Source organism: Azolla caroliniana, unplaced genomic scaffold, assembly GCF_043228905.1.
Source record: "Azolla caroliniana isolate FFs.n. ecotype wild unplaced genomic scaffold, voAzoCaro1.0.p SCAF_8, whole genome shotgun sequence".
Classification (NCBI taxonomy): Eukaryota; Viridiplantae; Streptophyta; class Polypodiopsida; order Salviniales; family Salviniaceae; genus Azolla; species Azolla caroliniana.
Window position 1 is genome coordinate 14,178,291 of NW_028230443.1, and position 19,400 is coordinate 14,197,690.

Sequence of the window (19,400 nt, forward strand, 5' to 3'; positions counted from 1 at the left end):
GCCGGGGAAAAGACCATTTGCAGCACCTACGGTTATGCCTTGAAAAGTGTAGGTTATACCGGCTAAGCTTAAACCCAGCAAAATGCATCTTTGGGGTTTCAAGTGGAATATTGTTGGGACACATTGTAAGTAAGGAGGGCATTGCGGTCGACCCGGACAAAGTAAACGCCATACTAGGGGCACCGGCGCCGAAAACGGCCAAAGCACTAAGCCGATTCTTAGGACAGATCCGGTGGCACAGCCGGATGCTCCGTCACTTGGCTGACTTGGCTACACCATTACACGCCGCGGTACATCGGACACCGTTCCAATGGACGGATACGGAGGATAAGGCATACAATGCCCTGAAGGTACTTTTGTCGCAAGCACCCGTCGTGCAGCCGCCGGATTGGAGCAAGGAATTTCACGTGTTCGTTGACGCGTCCGACATCGCTAATGGCAGCGCCTTAATGCAACTTACGGAGCCTAAATGGTACCAGCCGGTATATTACGCCAGCCGGAAGCTGTCCCAAGCGGAAAAGAACTATTCAACGACAGAACGGGAGGCCCTGGGCATGATCTACAGTGTAACAAAGTTTCGTCATTACCTATTGGGAAGGAAGTTCTCCTTCCATGTGGATCACTCGGCGCTCCTGTACTTAGTGTCCAAGGCGTCCTTGACCGGTAAGTTGGCCCGTTGGACCTTGCTGTTGCAGGAGTTCGAATTCGAGATCTTCCACCGGCCCGGTATCCAGCATGCCGTAGCAGACTACCTGAGCCGGTTAGAGTCCGGAGAAGCAGGCGACGGAGTAGCGGATGAATTCCCGGACGCAGAGTTATTCCGTATCACCCCGGAAACGGCAACGGACGACACGGTGGCATCGGAAGATAGGTGGCTGACAAACATGCACCAGTTCCTAAGCACGAGCCTGCCACCAGAGGAAATGAACCGGGACGAGAGGAAACGACTGGCGGTGCAGAGCCGCAATTTCTGCCTGTTACGGGACACTCTCTACCACAAGGGAGCAGATGGAATATGGAGACGGGCAGTCCGTAGTGACGAGATAGAAGTAATCTTATGGGAAGCACACTGTGGGGTTGCCGGAGGACATTACGCCGGGGAAGCGACGGCAAGGAAAGTATGGCAGAGCGGCTTATGGTGGCCCACGACGTTAAAAGACGCCGTCAAGTATGCTAAGGAATGTGACCTATGCCAACGAATGGGCCAGCCTACGGAGCAAGCACGGATGCCACACCAACCGGTACTTCCACTAGAGCCATTCCAGAAGTGGGGGTTGGATTTTGTCGGACCGTTCAAGCCACCGGCAATGAGAACGGGTAACCGTTATGTCATCGTGGCAACGGATTATTGCACTAAATGGGTGGAGGCTAAGGCCTTGAGAGACAATACCGCGTCATCCACAGCAAAATTCCTGTACGAGAACATTTGGTGCCGATATGGATGTCCGATTGAACTAATCAGTGACCAAGGAGGGCACTTCCTCGGCCAGGTAGTGGAAAGCTTAACAACGTTCTATGCCGTGGTTCATAAACGAAGCACACCGTACTACCCACAAGCGAACGGGTTAGCAGAATCCACCAACAAAACGCTGCAGAACATTCTCCGCAAAATTATCAATGAAAACCGGACGGACTGGGACACAAAGCTCCATAGCGCGCTATGGGCGTACAGAACGGCATACAAAACAAGTATCCGGACAACGCCGTTCCGGTTAGCATTCGGCTTAGAAGCGGTCATGCCGGTGGAATTTCAGGTACCAAGCTTACGGATCCAACTACGGGAACGGCTGAATGAAAAGAAGTCGGAGGAAATGCGGCTAGCAGCACTATGCGAACTGGAGGAGCAACGGCTGGCCAGCATCCTACACATGGAACTGGAGCAACGACGACGGAAAGCGTTCGTTGACCGTCACCGGAAAGGTAATGAGAAGATGTTCGAAATCGGAAAGCCGGTGCTAGTATTCCAAACGAGGATGGGCAAGATGCCGGGTAAACTCCGGTTCAGATGGACAGGCCTGTATTGGCTGACATGGGAATACAACGGGTCCTATCAGATAGGGACACTTGCCGGTAAAGTACTAGGCAAGTGGGTGAACGGATTTCGACTAAAGCCCTATAAAGGACCGATGCCAAAGAACCCGTTTATGCAGCTCACCGGCACTACACCGGGGAACCTGTCCGGGATCGGTACGGATCGGTCCGGAAGAAAAAGACGACGGGGAACCAGTAGCAGAGGCGAAGGAAGACACGGCAACCCGTAAGGAAAACGGTAAGGGTCCAAGGGGACCTACGGATGTGTAAGGTCACACACCGTCATTAAAAAAAAAAAAAAAAAAAAAAAAAAACATTAAAAATCGAGGTATGAACGGACGTGAAAGCAAGGCGCGAAAAGGTACGTAGTGGGCATTTAAGAGCCGCCACGTACTTAATACTAAATCGGTACACGACGTGCGCATGCTCGAAAAAAGGCGCCAAGACGCACAGAGAAAAAGAAGAGCGCATGGAGACCTTCTTTTTTCGCGAGCCAAGAAGCACAGAAGCACCAAGGCAGTGGAAGCTGAGCAAACACGAACCTGCACGCAGAGAACCCCCGCGCTCAGAACGCTCTCTCTCTCGCTCTCACTCTCATCACCACTCTACTTCGCCATCTTCCCTCGACCTTGAAGCAGACATGGAACCACAAACGCTGTCGGAAGCGGCCAGGAAATGGTTCAGGCAACACGGACTGGAGGGGTTCTTCGCCATCATGGAGGCACCGCCGCACAGAGAAGCCGACCGGGTCATCAAGGAGCTTGCCACAGAGGTCATCACCGAGGAAGCGATCCGTGCGCTAACAGGCCTTCCGGAGGGAGGAATCTTTCAGATCGATAACCCAACCTCGGAGCAACTCATCCGATATTTCAGTGAGTACTCTGTTGCCGGCAAAGGCTATCGGACGCAGGGCGGCGAAGATCCGCTATTCAGGGAGATAGCTCGAGTGCTCCATGAGTACGGCCACGTGTACCCCCGACCCCCTGTCATGCCAAAAAATCGGGCAGGGATGATCATAGCCACCTATGAAGGGATCAAGGTGGACTGGCCGGTGTTGATTGCAGACGGTTTGTGCACGGCAATCGACATGGTACGAGGAAAGGACGGCAAGGAGGGCCGGAAGCTGTGGCACGCCGTAGCTCAATGGATAACATTGCTCGTGCCGCCGGTCGAGACCGTCCAGCCAAAGAAGCGGCCAAGAGTATCGGAAGGAAGCACCTCGAAGCCGGCGTACAAACGATAGCAGCTGCTGGCGTCGAAGGCGACGAAAGGGAAGAAACGGGTCCCAGAACCGGAGGAGGTGTCACCGGTTCGACCCGTCAAGATAACCATACGGAGACCGGGACAGAAGGAACCGGAACCCTTGACGGCACAGAAACATGCCGTGACGCAGGAAGAGGAAACGGAGGAGCCAGAAGAGCACCTCCAACGACGGTCAAGAAGTAGGACCGCCGAGACAGGAGGGGAGCGGTCGTACCCGCGAGAGGCAGAAACGCCCCCAACTCAACCTGAGCAAACCACAAGGGAGGAACCGGAACCGGTGCGTAGGGAACCGGTCTTGTCGACTTCTATAGAAGAAGTCATTCCAACGGCTCCGGAGACGGCGAGAACCGGAACTCAACAGCCGGCGAGCCCAGCCAGAACACACGGCGGCCAAGCAGTAGAACCAGAACGGCATATGCAGGCACTCAGGCCAGACAATTCCACAGTGAATGAGCCGACCCGACCAGTACAGCAACAAGGCACCAGTAGCATGTGGCTACGGTGGGTAGGCGAGCAAATCGCCGGAGTGGTCGAGTATATAGAGGCGGAGGAGAGAGCGCACCAGGAACGGTTGCTCGTCACAACCGTAGATCTAGAAACGGCCCGGTCCAAAATCCGGAGCCTTGAACAAGACTTGGACAGGGTCACAAGGGAAATGGCTCAAGTGGCTTTGACAACACAAGTCCAAGCACCGGTGACTCCGGGCAATGTACAGAATAAAGCGGCAGATCAACCTGTACATAGCAATCAGACCCCGGCAACGGAAACCGTTCCGGAGAGAAATGCGGCACAAGCCCAAGAGCTTGCGGATTTAAAGGATGAGCTAGCTGCCCAAGAAGCGCTGAGGAGCCGCGAAAGAGAATTGAAGACGGCAGCGGAGGCAGAACTCAAAAAGACTGCTGAGAATCTACGCCGGGCCGAGGAGAGCTTACGGAAAGGCCACCAAGCGTACGACCGGCTCAAGGAGGAGAAGGAGAAAATGCTGCAAGAGAAGGAGAGACTCCGGAGGAACGCCGAAACAGAAGTAGAGCGCCTGAAGGAGGAACTCCGGCAGGTAAAGGACCGGGAGGACCGGAACCATCGCCAGATCAACGGCAAGCTCAAACAAAAGACGGAGGAATTTGAGCAATTGCACCGGGAGTATAAACGGTGTTGGGATTTTCGGTCCCTCCGGATGGGATGTCCGGAGATGAATGACGGCAAGCCTGGTTGCGGTTACGGAACCGGAGGATGAAGAGAAGACCCCGGCTACGGAGCCGGATGACGAAGACCCGGCTACGGAGCCAGATGATGAAGACCCCGGCTACGGAGCCGGATGACGAAGACCCGGCTACGGAGCCGGATGATGAAGACCTCGGCTACGGAGCCGGATGACGAAGAGAAGACCCCGGCTACGGAGCCGGATGATGAATGTACCCGGAGAGAGATCCGGATGCGGGGACATATTTGTGAATATGTTTGCCAAGGGCCCTTGAGGCTATATTTGTAAATAGCCCGAAAGTCATATGTGTATAAATATGACTTAGGGCAAACAGTTTAAGTTGTTGCTTATTTTTCTTGTTTCACTCAGAGAGAGAAAAGAGAGCAGCCGAGAGAGAGAGAGAGAGAGAGAGAGAGAGAGACGAAGAGGTCGTTGCCTCTGTGTATTACCGCCGCCTGTGGCGAAGACAGTGAGTTCAAGGTTGTTGCCTTGAAGCTTCACCATTGTACATCTCTGTTCATAGTGATAGTTGGAGTTTGAGGACTCCCGTGGTTTTTTCCCATTTAGGGTTTTCCACGTAAAATATCCTGTGTACTCTTCTCTCTATTGTCTTCGTGTACTTTGTATTTCCTATTTTCTGTGAGTTGATCCTATTCCTCGGTTGTGGCCGAGCACCGTGAGCAACAAATTGGTATCAGAGCGACGGTAACACAGAAAATGGAAGGCGGCGGTAGTGGGCCTCCGGGCATGATGGTGTTGAACTCATAGAACTACGCCGACTGGAAGATAAAGATGGAAGACCTTCTCATCGTCCGAGACCTGTACGAACCGATCGACAATGCCGAGATACCCAAGGGGGTAATAGAGTCGGAGTGGAAGCTCCTGAACCGGAAAGCCGTAGCGACGATCCGGCAATATGTCGATGTAAGTGTCCTGCAACATGTGACGAACGATACGAACGCCTATGAGATGTGGAAGAAGCTGTCGGGCCTCTATGAGAGGAAGAATGCGTTGAACCGGACCTCCCTGATGAGGAAGATAGTGAACCTCAAGTACCGGGACGGCGAGAATATGGTGGAACACGTGAGCACGTTCATGGGATTCGTGAACCAGCTTGCGGCGATCAAGTTCCCGTTGGAGGATGCAATGCAAGCCATCATTCTGATGTGTACATTGCCAGAAAGCTGGGAGAACTTGGTGGTGACTCTCAGCACCTCCTGCACCGAAGATAACTTGTCCCTACAAACGGTAAAGACAAGTATTTTGAATGAAGAAGCGCGTCGGAGAGATAAAGAACCGGCCTCCGATCCGAAGATGCTGCTTACCGAATCGGATCGGGGAAGACAACGGAACCGGAGTCCGCAAAGACGGGAGAAGTCGGGGACCCGGTCGCAGTCAAGAGGAAGACCCACATGTTTCCACTGTGGGAAGCCGGGGCACTTCCGGAAGAATTGTCGGTATTACCGAAAGGACAACGGAGCCGACGACACCGATTCGAAGAAGTCACCGGAGCGAAACGGTGCATACCGGGGAGCCACGGACCGGAGAGGTCCGGATCGGCGAGGGCAAGACCGAAAAGGAACGACGGCACTCGCGGCAAGTGAAGAAGAGATAATGCTCATTACCGAAGAGAGGGAGCTGAACCTTGCCAGTGAAGAGATGACCTGGGTGGTCGATTCCGGAGCGTCGTTCCACCTGACCCCGGAGAAGAAATACTTCTCATCCTACACAGCCGGTGAGCATGGCTGTGTCCGGATGGGAAATGAAGGTACATGCCGGATTGCCGGCATAGGAGACGTGTGGCTGATGACATCAACCGGATGCAAGATGCTGCTGAAGGATGTACGACACGTTCCGGAGGTCCGATTGAACCTGATTTCGGCCGGGAGGCTAGACGATGAAGGCTACACGGGTAGCATCCGGAACGGTGTCATGAAGTTCAGCAAAGGGAGCCTGGTAGTGGCTCGGGCCCGGAAGGTCAACACACTGTACCTGATGAATTCTCGGCTATGTCCGGAGGAGCTGAACGTGGCAGCCGATACTGCCGGTGAGCTGTGGCACAAGAGACTGTGTCACATGAGTGAGAAGGGGATGAAGAGGCTTGCAGAAGACAACCTTATTCCAGTGAAGCATGTGCACCTGGAGAAGTGCACCGATTGCCTGGCCGGTAAGCACAACCGGACCTCCTTCCGCTCAAGACCACCGATGAGACGTAGTGTACCATTGGAGTTGGTACACACTGATGTGTGCCAGGTAGAAACGAAGTCACATGGCGGAGCCCAGTACTTCGTAACATTCATAGATGACCATAGCCGGAAGCTGTGGACGGCACCGTTGAAGACAAAGGACCAAGTATTGTCCGTCTTCAAAGAACTCCACGCGAGAGTGGAAAGGGAATCCGGCAGGGAGCTGAAAGCGATACGAGCGGATAACGGAGGGGAATACCGGGGGCAGTTCCAGGAGTACTGTCGCTCGAAGGGAATCCGGCTCGAGTTTACTGTGCCGAAGACGCCGGAACTGAACGGGCTGGCCGAGAGGATGAACCGGACCATAATGGAGAGGGTCCGGAGTATGTTAGCACATGCGAAATTACCCAAGGGACTTTGGGCTGAGGCAATGTCGACGGCGACATATGTGATAAATAGATCACCCTCAGTACCCCTGGATGGAGACACGCCACAGAGAGTGTGGACCGGTAAGGAAGTGTCCTACCGGCATCTGAAGGTGTTCGGGTGTCTCGCATACGTGCATGTGGCAAAGGACCGGAGAGGAAAGTTAGATCCAAAGACCCGGCCATGCATATTCCTCGGTTACGGCGACGACGAGTTCGGCTACCGAGTATGGGACCCGGTCGACAAGAAGATATTCAGGAGTCGAGATATCATCTTCATGGAGGACAAGACACTCGCCAACTGGGAGTCGGAGAAGAAGATGAAGAGCTCCAAGTCGACCAGTGAGAATCAACTCTACGAGGAGCAGTCCCGACCGGCAAGGGACCGGTTAGCACTCGAGGATCCGGCCGAAGACGGTGAAGAAACAGAACCGGCCGAGGAAGATGAAACAGATACCGGAACCGGCCCCGATCCCGAAATGGATTCGGATGAAGAGGAAACGGAGGAGCCGGTTACCGAAGCTCCGGAACGGAGATATCCTCTAAGAGAGAGAAGGGCCCCCCGGAGATTTCCGGAACCAGAACACGTGCTGCTAACCGACGAGGGGGAGCCGGAGAGTCTTGAAGAAGCAAAGCTTGACACCCATAGCCGCAGGTGGTTAAGTGCCATGCAGGAGGAGATGGATTCTCTGCATGAGAATCACACATATGAACTTGTGGAGTTGCCGAAAGGAAAGCGGGCACTTCGAAACAAGTGGGTGTTCAAGCTGAAACCGGGAGATACAAAGCCAGGATCGTGGTGAAGGGGTTCCAGCAGAAGAAGGGCGTCGACTTCGACGAGATATTTGCCCCGGTAGTGAAGATGACCTCCATCCGGACGGTGCTGAGCATAGCGGCAAGCATGGACCTCGAGGTAGAACAGATGGACGTGAAGACGGCATTCCTTCACGGTAACCTCGAAGAAGAGATCTACATGCAACAACCGGAAGGATTCGAGAAGAAAGGGAAGGAGCACCTGGTATGCCGGTTGAAGAAGAGCCTTTACGGACTGAAGCAGGCTCCCCGGCAGTGGTACCGGAAGTTCGACTCCTTCATGACCGACGAAGGGTACCACAAAACGCAGTCCGATCACTGCGTGTTTGTGAAGAAGTTCGAAGGAGGAGACTTTCTAATACTCCTCCTGTACGTGGACGACATGTTGATCGTCGGACGGGACCAGGTCAAGATACGGATGCTGAAGAAGGCTCTTCACCGAACCTTCTCAATGAAGGACCTGGGTCCGGCGAGGCAAATACTAGGCATGCACATCATCCGGGACCGGAAGAAGAAGCAGTTGTGGCTGTCACAGGAGAAGTACGTGACTAAGGTGCTTCACCGGTTCAACATGTCGGAAGCAAGACCGGTCGGGTCAACCCTCCCGGCAAACTGCAAGTTGTCCAGCAAGCAAAGCCCCAAGACAAAGGCTGAGAAGGAGGACATGATGAAAGTTCCATATGCCTCTGCCGTCGGAAGCTTGATGTACGCAATGGTGTGTACAAGACCGGACATTGGATACGCAGTCGGAGTGGTGAGCCGGTATATGAGTAATCCCGGCAAGGAGCATTGGAACGCGGTCAAATGGATACTCCGATACCTGAAAGGCACAACAAACGTGTGCCTTCGATTCGGCTCCGGTAAGCCCGAACTCGACGGCTTTACCGATTCGGATATGTCGGCTGATGCAGATACCAGCCGGTCCACATCAGGGTATGTGATGACGTATGCAGGGGGAGCTGTTTCGTGGCAGTCAAGGCTACAGAAGACGGTTGCACTGTCAACCACGGAGGCGGAGTACATGGCGGCTGTTGAAGCCGGCAAGGAAATAATATGGATGAAGGACTTCATTAGAGAGCTCGGTATCCGGCAGGAGGAGTACCGACTCTACTGCGACAGTCAGAGTGCCATCCACCTTGCGAAGAATGCGGCCTATCACTCCCGGACGAAACACATCCAGCGGAGATACCACTGGATCCGGGAAAGGATAGAAGACAAGGAGTTCGTGCTGACGAAGATCCACACGGACGAGAACGGGTCGGATATGCTGACCAAGGTACTTTCACCCGACAAGCTGGAAGCATGCCAGAAGAGGATCGGATTGGAGAGACATCCCATGCCGAAGTGAAGGGGGAGTTTGTTGGGATTTTCGGTCCCTCCGGATGGGATGTCCGGAGATGAATGACGGCAAGCCTGGTTGCGGTTACGGAACCGGAGCCAGATGATGAAGACCCCGGCTACGGAGCCGGATGACGAAGACCCGGCTATGGAGCCGGATGATGAAGACCTCGGCTACGGAGCCGGATGACGAAGAGAAGACCCCGGCTACGGAGCCGGATGATGAATGTACCCGGAGAGAGATCCGGATGCGGGGACATATTTGTGAATATGTTTGCCAAGGGCCCTTGAGGCTATATTTGTAAATAGCCCGAAAGTCATATGTGTATAAATATGACTTAGGGCAAACAGTTTAAGTTGTTGCTTATTTTTCTTGTTTCACTCAGAGAGAGAAAAGAGAGCAGCCGAGAGAGAGAGAGAGAGAGAGAGAGAGAGACGAAGAGGTCGTTGCCTCTGTGTATTACCGCCGCCTGTGGCGAAGACAGTGAGTTCAAGGTTGTTGCCTTGAAGCTTCACCATTGTACATCTCTGTTCATAGTGATAGTTGGAGTTTGAGGACTCCCGTGGTTTTTTCCCATTTAGGGTTTTCCACGTAAAATATCCTGTGTACTCTTCTCTCTATTGTCTTCGTGTACTTTGTATTTCCTATTTTCTGTGAGTTGATCCTATTCCTCGGTTGTGGCCGAGCACCGTGAACGGTGGGTAGGCGAGCAAATCGCCGGAGTGGTCGAGTATATAGAGGCGGAGGAGAGAGCGCACCAGGAACGGTTGCTCGTCACAACCGTAGATCTAGAAACGGCCCGGTCCAAAATCCGGAGCCTTGAACAAGACTTGGACAGGGTCACAAGGGAAATGGCTCAAGTGGCTTTGACAACACAAGTCCAAGCACCGGTGACTCCGAGCAATGTACAGAATAAAGCGGCAAATCAACCTGTACATAGCAATCAGACCCCGGCAACGGAAACCGTTCCGGAGAGAAATGCGGCACAAGCCCAAGAGCTTGCGGATTTAAAGGATGAGCTAGCTGCCCAAGAAGCGCTGAGGAGCCGCGAAAGAGAATTGAAGACGGCAGCGGAGGCAGAACTCAAAAAGACTGCTGAGAATCTACGCCGGGCCGAGGAGAGCTTACGGAAAGGCCACCAAGCGTACGACCGGCTCAAGGAGGAGAAGGAGAAAATGCTGCAAGAGAAGGAGAGACTCCGGAGGAACGCCGAAACAGAAGTAGAGCGCCTGAAAGAGGAACTCCGGCAAGTAAAGGACCGGGAGGACCGGAACCATCGCCAGATCAACGGCAAGCTCAAACAAAAGACGGAGGAATTTGAGCAATTGCACCGGGAGTATAAACGGTTGCAAACGGAGCACAAGGAACGGACGGATGAGCTCCGGCAAGCAGTTGATCGGACCGCAACCGCATTCGCCAAGGAACAAGCGGAAAACAGAAGACGGTTGGAAGAGGCGGAGAAGGTTCGGACAGAGCTCCTCAGGCAACAGCAGGCGGAAAAAGAAAGAGCGGCGGAGGTACTGCAGAGGCTGCAAACGACATATCAAGGGCAGCTGACGCGCTACAGAGAGCAGGCGGAGGATACGGCAAATCTCATCAAGCAGTTGAAGGAGGAGCGACAAGTGGTGGAAAGCAGAGCACAATGGGAGCAAGTCGCATCCAGGATATCATGCGGGCCTGGTTGAACCAGACCAAGAGCTTGATTGACAACGGCTCCGTCAAATGGTGGAACCAGTGGGCCACGAACGCGGCGGAACTCCAATTGCTCCGGGCCGACGTAGAGAACCGGCGGAAGGAGGGAGATGATTGCTATATGCTGAATTCTGAAGATTTCACCGGCATAAGAGATGAGCTGGCCGAAGACTTTCAAGCCTTGGCAGAGGACCAACTAGAGCAAGTCCGGCAACTTGTAGCTCAGCTGGACGACGACAGGCTGGAGGCGTAGATCCAGTTTGAAAGCTACGAGAGGTCCCGGATCCGGGGAGAGAAAGAACGAGAACCAGTTACGGTCAACCTCAGTGATGAGGAACCCTTACTGGAAGGAGACCGGACCGGAAGCAGTCAAACGGAGATGCCGGAGCCAGAGAGACAAACGGAGCAGCCGGAGTCAGCGAAACAAACGGAGCAGCAGTAGCAAGTAGAGCAGCCGGAGCAGCCTCAGTCCCAACCGCAACCACAGCAGCAGCAGCAAGCACAGCCGCAGCAACCACAACCGGAAGAACAAGTGGAAATTCTTGAACAAAGTATTTTGGACAATTTGGGTGAACAATGAAGGGGCCGAGAAGGGTTCGACGTACAAGGTACTGTCCCACGGGCGTGCCATGTGTTACCGGCCGGCAAGGAGTCCAAAATACGGAGTGAAGGAATTAATTAGATATGGTTGTAAATGAGCATAGTGTGGACGGACGGACTGGAAACGGTATGCCGTTCCAGATCCGGACGGATCCCGAATAGGTGCGAGAGGCACCGTTTTGTACTACGGGCCGGAAACCTATTTAAAGGCCCGGACCCCATTGTAATGACAGCGGATAATTAATAGAGCTTATGATGTTTATACTTCTGTCTTGATTTCCGTTCTGTAATTACTGTTATATCTTACGCGTGCAATTAACCAAAGCATTCTAATCGTGTAACTTACGTAAGTCGGTGTAATCGTCGAATCTTAATCCTATGCCGTAATCACCCTTTGGTGAAGTGTCTCCGTGACACCTTGTGTTAGGCCTTGTCCGGTCAGAGAATAACATGAGTTTGAAGGGGAGTGTTGAGTGACAAGCTCAACATGGGCCGAATCGACTGAAGAAGCCAAGAGTTGGATCAAACGAAGATCAATTAGCTAGGCCCGAATCGGTTGAATAAGTCAAAAGCCAAATCGGTTGCTGGACCTAATCGGTTGGCCGAGTCAAATGGAATCCAACAAGCCTTTAGGGGCCTATTCCTATTTAGTAAATAGGAATATTATAGGTTGTTAGTGTCAAATGCGCATTTAATGAGCATTCAAGTACTTGTCAACCCACTCATCAGGGCTTGTATAAAAAGTGCTCTATAAGCACATTGTATGTAGTTGAGTACAGAGAATATTTTCTAATAGAAGTTTTGTTGTCTTTCTTTCTTTCATTCGTTCTATCTCTCTCTCCCATCTAATTTCTGTGTATACCTAACTGTTGTATCTCCGAATTACCAACTGTGTACTCTATGTCTTGCACAACGCTTCTACACTCATCTTTTACACTATATTTCTCTAGGCACCATATTAGTTTAAAAACATCTAGTTAATATAAATTCAAATTACAAATCACTAGTTTAAAAGTCTATATCGTATTCTTGCTAGGGGCTCCGATAAATAATTATATTTAGAAGCGATTTTGAGGTGCACTTGTGGTGATCATACTTAAGCCCCAAAATGATTCTCCTTAGGAAACAAACTTTGAAATACCTTAGAGTTTTCTTTACTTAACGAAATGCTCCTAAGTTTTTGTTATTTTCCCAAATGACCTTCGTTAATCAATCTTTGCAAAAGTGGTGATGTGTGCCATTTGACGAATCAATTTTTTCTCCATTATAACTACAATATGATCAATGCATCTCCTTTAGGGTTGACCCAATGCCTTTTGTGAAAGTATTAAAAAGTTTATCCCAAAATTTTTAATATTTTCCTAAACAATTTGCATTCTTTTTAGGTTAATTGTACAAGTTGCATGAAAATTGTGAGGTCAATGGCTCTTTGCAATAAAAAAAGGTTGTTGAAGCCATAACTCATAAACCTAGATAATGGTTCTTTGTTTTCATGTAACAAAAATGAAACATACCCTTTTATCTTCTTATAAAAGCATAAAAAATATGTCATGACATTGACATAATAAAGATGCATAATATACAGAAACATCATGGCCTTTGTTGACCACCTTTTGGTTTAGTGGGAAAGTAAAAGGACTCTTCGTTTTTCTCATAATTCTCAAGAAATACATGAGTTGATGCTGAGATGTTAACATAATAAAAGATTAATTGATGCAAGCAATAATTGTGGCCTTTGATGGCCACATTTCGGGTGTCCCGCAAAGGTAGAATAATTGAGGAATCACAATCTCTTGATGGTAAACAGAATTCTAAAAGAGAATGGAATTTATTATATATACATTTACATTTTAGTTATAAAGTGAGGAGTTTTGTGAATGATAGTTGTTCATGTTCAAGGGAAATAGAATAGACCAATATCCCATGAGTTTTACCTTGGGGTTTTGCATGTTTGCTCACCGACAACATTTGGAGGGAAGTACAAAGGTCCTTTTTATAATGCCAAACAAAATGGTAATATATGAAGTCCGAGAAACTTGTTTCAAACATTGATACAATATGTCGTACCAATTGATACAATTTGAAACTCCTTGCATTACAATAATAATCTAATCTGAGACTTTTGAGCGGTTGCAATCGACAATCACCTCAATCACTTCCTCATTATTGATCCTAGTGATGCATAATTATATACATGAAATAGCTTAGTCAACAAGGTACAAGTTGAAAAACTCTGATAGGGTTTGTAGATGTGCAGTTTATTAAAGCTACTCAAAGCGAGTGGCGTCAACAAATGAGCATATCTTGGACGTTTTGAAATAGTTGGAAAATATTTGGGTGAAAGGGGCAAGGTAAGTGTTTAGAGACTGAAAAAGAAGGAAAGGAAGAAACCAAAGAAAGATTGAATGTATACATTGTTGAGGCATGAAGGAAAGGTCTTATGGGGTGCGGCATTTGCATTCATTTGACTGCCAAAAAAGAAGAACCATATTATTGCACTGGTATCATTGGACAAACTGTGTTCAACACTGATATCTACTACTTTGAATGTAGTTGAAAGTTTCCTAAAAGAAGAGCAAAATGTTCCACCACCATGTATTTTGATTCATATCATTGCACCCAAAATAAATTATTGTAAAAGGAACTTAAAAAAAGGAGGGAAAAGGAGATAGATACCTCAATACTCTATGAAAATCACTACAACAATGTGTGGAAAATACTTAGAATCGATAGGGAACAAATTTGTTACCTTACAAGAAGGAAAATACAAGAGAGAGATTCCAAAGATTGGCACTAAACTTTAGCATAATGTATTATTCTGGAATTTCTAGAAAGATAACAACGAGGATGGTTAGACAACAACCGGAAGGGTTAAACTTTGCAATGCAAAAGATAAAGCGATTTGACATTCGACAAAATGACCAAAAGATTACAACATCTCTTTGTTTTCGTGCATGACTAGTGTTTTCAACACAATCCATGTAGCAAAGGACCCACACTTATGTACATGTGTGCTCATACATGGGGGGTATTTTCACGTGAATCACACACGCGCATCTATTCGAATAGAGGGCGAGGTACTACATGATGAGCAGGCATCATGTTCTCATTGCTATATAGATGTGATGCACTCTCGAGCAGATATCATGTTCTCATTGCTATATAGATGTGTTGCACTCTCGATCAGATATCATGTTCTCATTGCTATATAGATGTGCTACACTCTCGATCAGATATCATGTTCTCATTGCTAGATAGATGTGATGCACTCTTGATCAAATATCATGTTCTCATTGCTAGATAGATGTGTTGAACCCTCAATTGTGGGATTCATGAGTAAAGTTGTGGAACATTCACATAAGTTTGAGTCAACAAGCTTCAAAGGTATCTGTGGGACATAGAAAACATTAATAATTTTGTTTGTTGTTTCATAGGGTCCCATCTTTGGGCCTTCGAAGGCCATAACAAAACATATGTATTTGTTTTTAGATTTGGGACAAGTTGAAGATACATTGGCAAACCCTTGGTGACATGGAAGAAGTAGGTACCATCTCTTGTAGTTGTAGTAACCCTAGAGAAAACCTTAACTCTTGTCTATAAACCACAAATGGTGAAATCATACCCATTTAAACCCACACCAGATAGAGAGAGATACAACCTAGAAGGCCAAAAACCCTAAAATGTGTGGATCTAAAACCCTCGTTCCCGATCTTTGGAACGCTAAAACCCTAAAAACCGAATGGAACAGCCGAACGCAGATCACAAATGTGTGGACCTAAAACCCTAGCTGCCGCCTGCCTGCTTGCCTATCGTTGGAACGCTGAAACCTTAAAAACCGAATGGAGCGCGTAATAATAAGTTGCATCAATGAGAGAGATTATGTCATGTTCAAACGGGTGATCGGAAGTAAGACTGAAACTGCAACCCTAAGAAAAAGAAAGCTATGGGAAGTAAGACAGAAACTGCAACCCTAAGAAAAAGAAAGCTATCGGAAGTAAGACTGAAATTGCAACGTCAAGAAAAGAAAGCTAATGCAATGATTCCTGCAACCCTAAGAAAAGGAAGCTAGTGCCATGGCTCCTGCAGCCCTAAGAAAAAGGAAGCTAGTGCCATGAATCCTGCAACCCTAAGAAAAAGGAAGCTAGTGCCATGATTCCTGCAACCCTAAGAAAAGGAAGAAAAGGAGAATCAAAGCCAATGTGTGTATGTAATGCATAAGAAGAATGGTACCTTAGGGAGGAGGGGGGGCAGAAGACGATGGAGTAGTTGACGATGGCGGCGGCGGAGGAGGAGGAGGAGGAGGAGGAGTAAGGAGAGCAAGTGAAGGTGCTGGTGGGGTCATCGAAGGCGTAGCTGTAGGCGGCAGGGCAGGCGCGCTTGAAAGCCTGCGCGTATGGCGATGGCGTGCAGGTGCTAGGGCTGGCGTAAGCGCCGGCGCAGCAGAAGGCGTCGGTCCCGAAGGCGAGGCAGGCGCTCTTGCAGCCGACCACCCGAGGAGGAGGAGGAGGAGGAGGAGCTGCTTCTGCTGCTGATTCCACCACCTCCACCACGTGCTGCTGCAGCTGGCTAGGGCAGGCCAGGTTCAGGTTAGTGCTGCACCCCGCCACGCCGCAGGTGTAGGAATCGGAATCATCGGAGGAGATGGAAGTGGAGGAGGAGGAGGAGGAGGAGGCGGCGTTAATGGGGACGATGGAGATGGGGAGGTTGAAGCCATCGACGAGACTGACATCGTAGAAGTCTTTGCTGCCGCCGGGGCCTGAAGCCAGGGTGAGCTCCGCCAAAGTGGCGGGCGGAGATGCGCCCATTCCTCCGCATTGGAGGCGGCCGCCGCCACAGTCTCCGGTCTGGCAGGCGGTGGCGGCGTCGGGAGGCGGCGCCGCCAAAGACGAAGTAGTAGTAGTAGTAGTATTGTTAGGGCAGCCGGTACGGCCCCAGAGTCGGCCGGACCAGCCTGCCGGCGCCTCTACGTCGCGAGAGTGGCCGGCGGGGAGCGCGAATCCCCCGCCCGCGAGCAGAGGCTGCCCCGCGTTTGGAAGCAGCCCAGGCCAGACCGTGTAGCCACACCTGTTCTCAATCCTCAGCCTCCTCTCTCCTCCTCCTCCGCCAGTGCCGCCCGCCCATTTCACACCTGACAAGTCAACGCCTCCCATCTTTTAAACCACCCCATGACCACACACACCTCTCTAATGAGACGCGCTAATTGCGTCGAATTACTGGCATGCTAATCACGCCACTCATTTTTTATCACCCGCTAATCGCCTCAAATTAATTAAGAGGACGCTAATCACGTAGTTAAAAGGACACAGCACGAATTGTATCTCTCTCTCTCTCAAAAACAAGAGATACATATAGATAGATAGATAGATTCACATGGGAATTTATTTTTAAGGGCTTCTTTTAAACCACCCCCACCCCGTCTTTACATATTTTATCCACTCACTCACTCACTCACCGCCATGTAAGGAGGACAAGGAGGTGATGATGATTAGCAGGATGATTAGCGCGCCTGCCCCCCTAAGCATATCCGGTTGATCTGAGATTTGGAGCCTTGAACCTTGGGATTAGCGTGTGGATTAGGCCGAGAAGCCAGGAGCATATATTTGTAATTATGAAATAATTGGTTACAAAAGGGTTACAAATCTCTCTAGATGTAAAAAAGAGTGTCAAAAGTTCTTTTTCTTTTGGGGGTGTAAAGCTTTCCTTATTGTGGTGTTTGTTGTTAAAAGGACCGACCCACATACGCACACACGACATGACACGAGAAGTAAGAAGATTGTTGATGGAAACCCGAAGAAACATGTACACACCTACCGGAATTAGACATCATAGCATCTTTCCTTCAAGAACAGACTGACCCGGTAGCTTCCTTGAAGAGTCGATATGCATTTCACTTATCGAGACGAGAAAATTGATCAAGTGGTTCCTTCTTCTATGTGGGCAATCATGAAACATAAAGAAATCATGGGATTTCACCATACAGCAGGTAAATCGTTAATTAAGCTTTATACGTCGTGTTTGGGATCAAATTCAAACTTTAAGAGCAACCTCACCAATAGAGTAACGTAAGTGGCTTCAAAAAAATCTTATCGAGGCAACACCAATAGGATATTCACAGTGACAACAAACATTTGATTTGCGGTTTTACCATTGTCACTTCTAAATTCTAAACATGAATGATAGCTTCCTTGCCTTGGTAACTATATCAATAACGTCATATTATCAAATAGAGCTTTCAAGGACACGGATGAAATCATCACCCAATTCTTGAGCCATCAATAGTTGTCCTTACAGAGATGTAAACTCCAACAATTTCCCCAATTCCTAGTCCACTTATGTAGTGTAGCATGAATTGAGCGAGTATAGGAATGGGCTCAATAGGAATCCACATCATGTTGACCCAAATATCAAAGCCACCACCAATAAGTTGTGACATCCTTGCACCCAACTCATTTGAAGCATAAGATTGGCACAACCAACTCATGTGCTCATATTCCTTCTCGAAGGCTAGTTGTATCATTACATTTTCTTGTTTTGATTCCTTACACAATCATTTGTATATCCACAGACTTATGAAGGATCACTTTGCAGTAAGTCCATACAATGTATGTTGGACAATGGAAGTTAGTGCCACATAAAGTCATAGATTTCCACTACCATAAGGACACAATAGAAGCAAGTTCCAATAGAAACTTAATAAAACCAACTTGATTCCAATTTCCTACCATTAATACCATTGCATTGACCTTCTACTTAATGACATTGGAGACAAAATTCCAATTTGTTAGGCGCACGCACGCACGCACTCACATACACACATGTTCTTTCCTTAAGCACAAAAGATACCTAATGACAAGTATAAGTTGCATGTGATCACTCCACTACACCAATAAAGGAGTGATTCTTATAAAGATCTTTTTAGGTCCCATGGATCATATTATCTAGCCTCCCCACGATGTTAAAATATCATTGTTATCATCTAAATCTGTGTATGTGTGTTTATTGGTGTAGTAGAATTGTACCCTAGGCGTAAACTATGTTTCTATTAATATATACACTTGAGCTTAAATCTCTCGAATTTTAATCATCTACAAGATGACACACCGAAATGTAAGGATTGAGGGACATTATCTATAGCAAGAGTGATCATTGATCACAAGCCTCACACAACCCCGCCTGACCCCATTTTGTTCACTCCATCCTATAGGTAGATACTCTTTCGTATGCAACCTATGAGAAGAAACAAACAAAACAATCGAGCATATCTATATATACACCAAGGCATGTCCATTTAATTACAAGAGAAGCTAGAGAGAGAGAGAGAGAGAGAGAGAGAGAGAAAGAGAGAGAGAATGTGCATATTGAGACTTTTGAGTGACCTTTTTATTCATTTTCTTGTTTGTTTTTGTATTCTTATTCTTCTTTCATCATCATACATTATTATTGATTCGAGGGTTTCAGGATCATATATAACATGCTAACTTTAATGTACACCATTTTGTCGTCATTGCAAACAATGTGCCCTTAACGCGGTTTAAATAATAGTAGGGTCATATGAGTCGACCTCTCTTCCCAAGTGGGCGTGCAAATGTATATATCCCACTCATGGTAACCAATCGATCATCCACATCTTATCTGATTGGGTTGTTACTTTGACAGAAATTTATCTCATACCTATATATGGCGCTGAATTAGGATTCATGAGCATTCCAAGTTGTCTCATAATTAATACTTCGATGATTTATGTATGTTAATGTGCCAATGCTCTCATAACTATACTCTTGCTAGATTATATTCCATGAAGCATCTCCACATCATACTGATATAGTTTATTCAAATTTATCTTCAAAGTC

At 48.6% G+C, this 19,400-nt stretch overlaps 1 protein-coding gene across 2 annotated transcripts; it reads right to left on the reverse strand.

Annotated features, from left to right (window-relative positions):
* Window positions 1-13,363: 13,363 nt before the first annotated feature.
* Window positions 13,364-17,192, reverse strand: LOC147861051 (thaumatin-like protein 1b). Of its 2 annotated transcripts, none has more exons than XM_087323813.1 (3): window positions 17,003-17,158; window positions 15,781-16,678; window positions 13,364-14,018 (listed from the first exon to the last, which is right to left on the reverse strand). In XM_087323813.1, the coding sequence occupies exons 1-3, from the start codon at window positions 17,070-17,072 to the stop codon at window positions 13,910-13,912; spliced, it is 1,077 nt and encodes a 358-aa protein (XP_087179939.1). In that variant the 5' UTR covers window positions 17,073-17,158; the 3' UTR covers window positions 13,364-13,909. The 2 variants fall into 2 exon arrangements, with proteins under 2 accessions (XP_087179939.1, XP_087179940.1); XM_087323814.1 differs by lacking the exon at window positions 13,364-14,018 and adding an exon at window positions 14,045-15,476 and having other exon boundaries at window positions 17,003-17,192.
* Between the last annotated feature and the right edge of the window lie 2,208 nt (window positions 17,193-19,400).